Source organism: Crocodylus porosus, unplaced genomic scaffold, assembly GCF_001723895.1.
Source record: "Crocodylus porosus isolate Cpor-Errol unplaced genomic scaffold, CroPor_comp1, whole genome shotgun sequence".
Classification (NCBI taxonomy): Eukaryota; Metazoa; Chordata; order Crocodylia; family Crocodylidae; genus Crocodylus; species Crocodylus porosus.
The window spans coordinates 41946196-41947645 of NW_017728909.1; the positions used below are offsets into that span (position 1 = coordinate 41946196).

Below are 1450 nucleotides of genomic sequence, written 5' to 3' on the forward strand. Positions count from 1 at the left end.
GGGCCGCGGCTGTCCGCGGTCTTCTCGGGAGCCAAGAACAGGCAGACGCCAGGGTTATGCACGGGGTGGTTTATTTCCCGGGCGGGCAGCGGGAGCAGAGCCCCGCCGGCCGGGCGGGGGGCGCAGGGCGGAGTCCGGCCGCTGTGTCTGGGCTGGGGGCCGGGGCCGAGCCGGGTGCCGCCGGGAGGGGCTTCACTGCCTGCAAAACTTGCACTTGACGATCTTCTTGAAAGCACTTTGGAAGTCCTTGTTGAAGTAGGCGTAGATGATGGGGTTGAGCAGGGAGTTGGAGTAGCCGAGCCAGTTGATGACGGCGCCCAGCCAGTCGGGCATGTAGCAGCCGGTGTCGCAGAAGGGCAGCACCAGGGCCACGATGAAGAAGGGCAGCCAGCAGAGGATGAAGGTGCCCATGATGATGCCCAGGGTCTTGACGGTCTTCTTCTCCCGGGCCAGGGCCATCTTGCGCTTGGCCTCGGCGCTCTTCTCGTTCTTCCTCTCGCCGGGGGCGCCGCCGGCATCGCCGGGCAGCGGCAGGGGCAGCGGCAGGGGCGCCCCGGAGGAGCTGTTGTAGTGATGCACCTCGATGATCTCCAGGGCGGCCCCGTCCTCGCCGTGCCGCACGGCCCCGTTGACACAGGCGCCGGGCTTGGGCTCCACCGCCCGCCGCCAGCCCCGGCCCGGCTCGCCGTTGCTCCTCTTCTCGTGGCCGGCGGGGGAGAGCGGCAGGCCCGCGCCCGGGGCCGGCCGCTGCCGCTTCTTGTCCGCCTTCCTGACGCTCTTGCGGATCCTGAAGCGGGCCGCCCTGAAGATGCGCCCGTAGAGCACCAGCATGAGCAGCAGCGGGATGTAGAAGGCGCCGAAGGTGGAGTAGATGGTGTAGCCGTGGTCCTTGCTGATGGTGCAGGCGTCGGGGTCGGAGCGGTCCTCGGGCGTGCGCCAGCCCAGCATGGGCGGGATGGAGATGAGGAAGCCGATGAGCCAGGTGAGGCTGATGAGCGCCGCCGCCCGCCGCGGGGTGCGCTTGTTCACGTAGTCGATGGGGTCGGTGATGGCCCAGTAGCGGTCCAGGGCGATGGCGCACAGGTGCAGGATGGAGGAGGTGCAGCACAGCACGTCCAGCGAGATGAAGATGTCGCAGGTGACCTGCCCCAGCGTCCACTTTTTGAGCACCTGGTAGAGCGCGGCCATGGGCAGCACCAGCACCGACACCATGAGGTCGGCCACGGCCAGCGAGCCGATGAGATAGTTGGCCACGGTCTGCAGCGAGCGCTCCAGGGCGATGGCCGCGATCACGCACGCGTTGCCGATCACGGCGCACAGCACCAGGGCGCCCAGCAGCAGCGACGTGAGCACCTGGTAGCTCAGCGCCAGCTCGGCCGGCGCCGTGCCGTTGCCGCCCGCCCGGGCCCGGGAGCTGTTGGTGCCCTCCATGGCGGGCGGCGGGCGGCGG

The 1450-nt window shown here is 69.5% G+C and overlaps 1 protein-coding gene across 1 annotated transcript; it reads right to left on the minus strand.

The window, feature by feature from the left end:
• Window positions 1-6: 6 nt before the first annotated feature.
• On the minus strand, window positions 7-1444 carry HTR1A (5-hydroxytryptamine receptor 1A). The gene has a single exon (XM_019532497.1). The coding sequence runs from the start codon at window positions 1429-1431 to the stop codon at window positions 193-195; it is 1239 nt and encodes a 412-aa protein (XP_019388042.1). The 5' UTR covers window positions 1432-1444; the 3' UTR covers window positions 7-192.
• Between the last annotated feature and the right edge of the window lie 6 nt (window positions 1445-1450).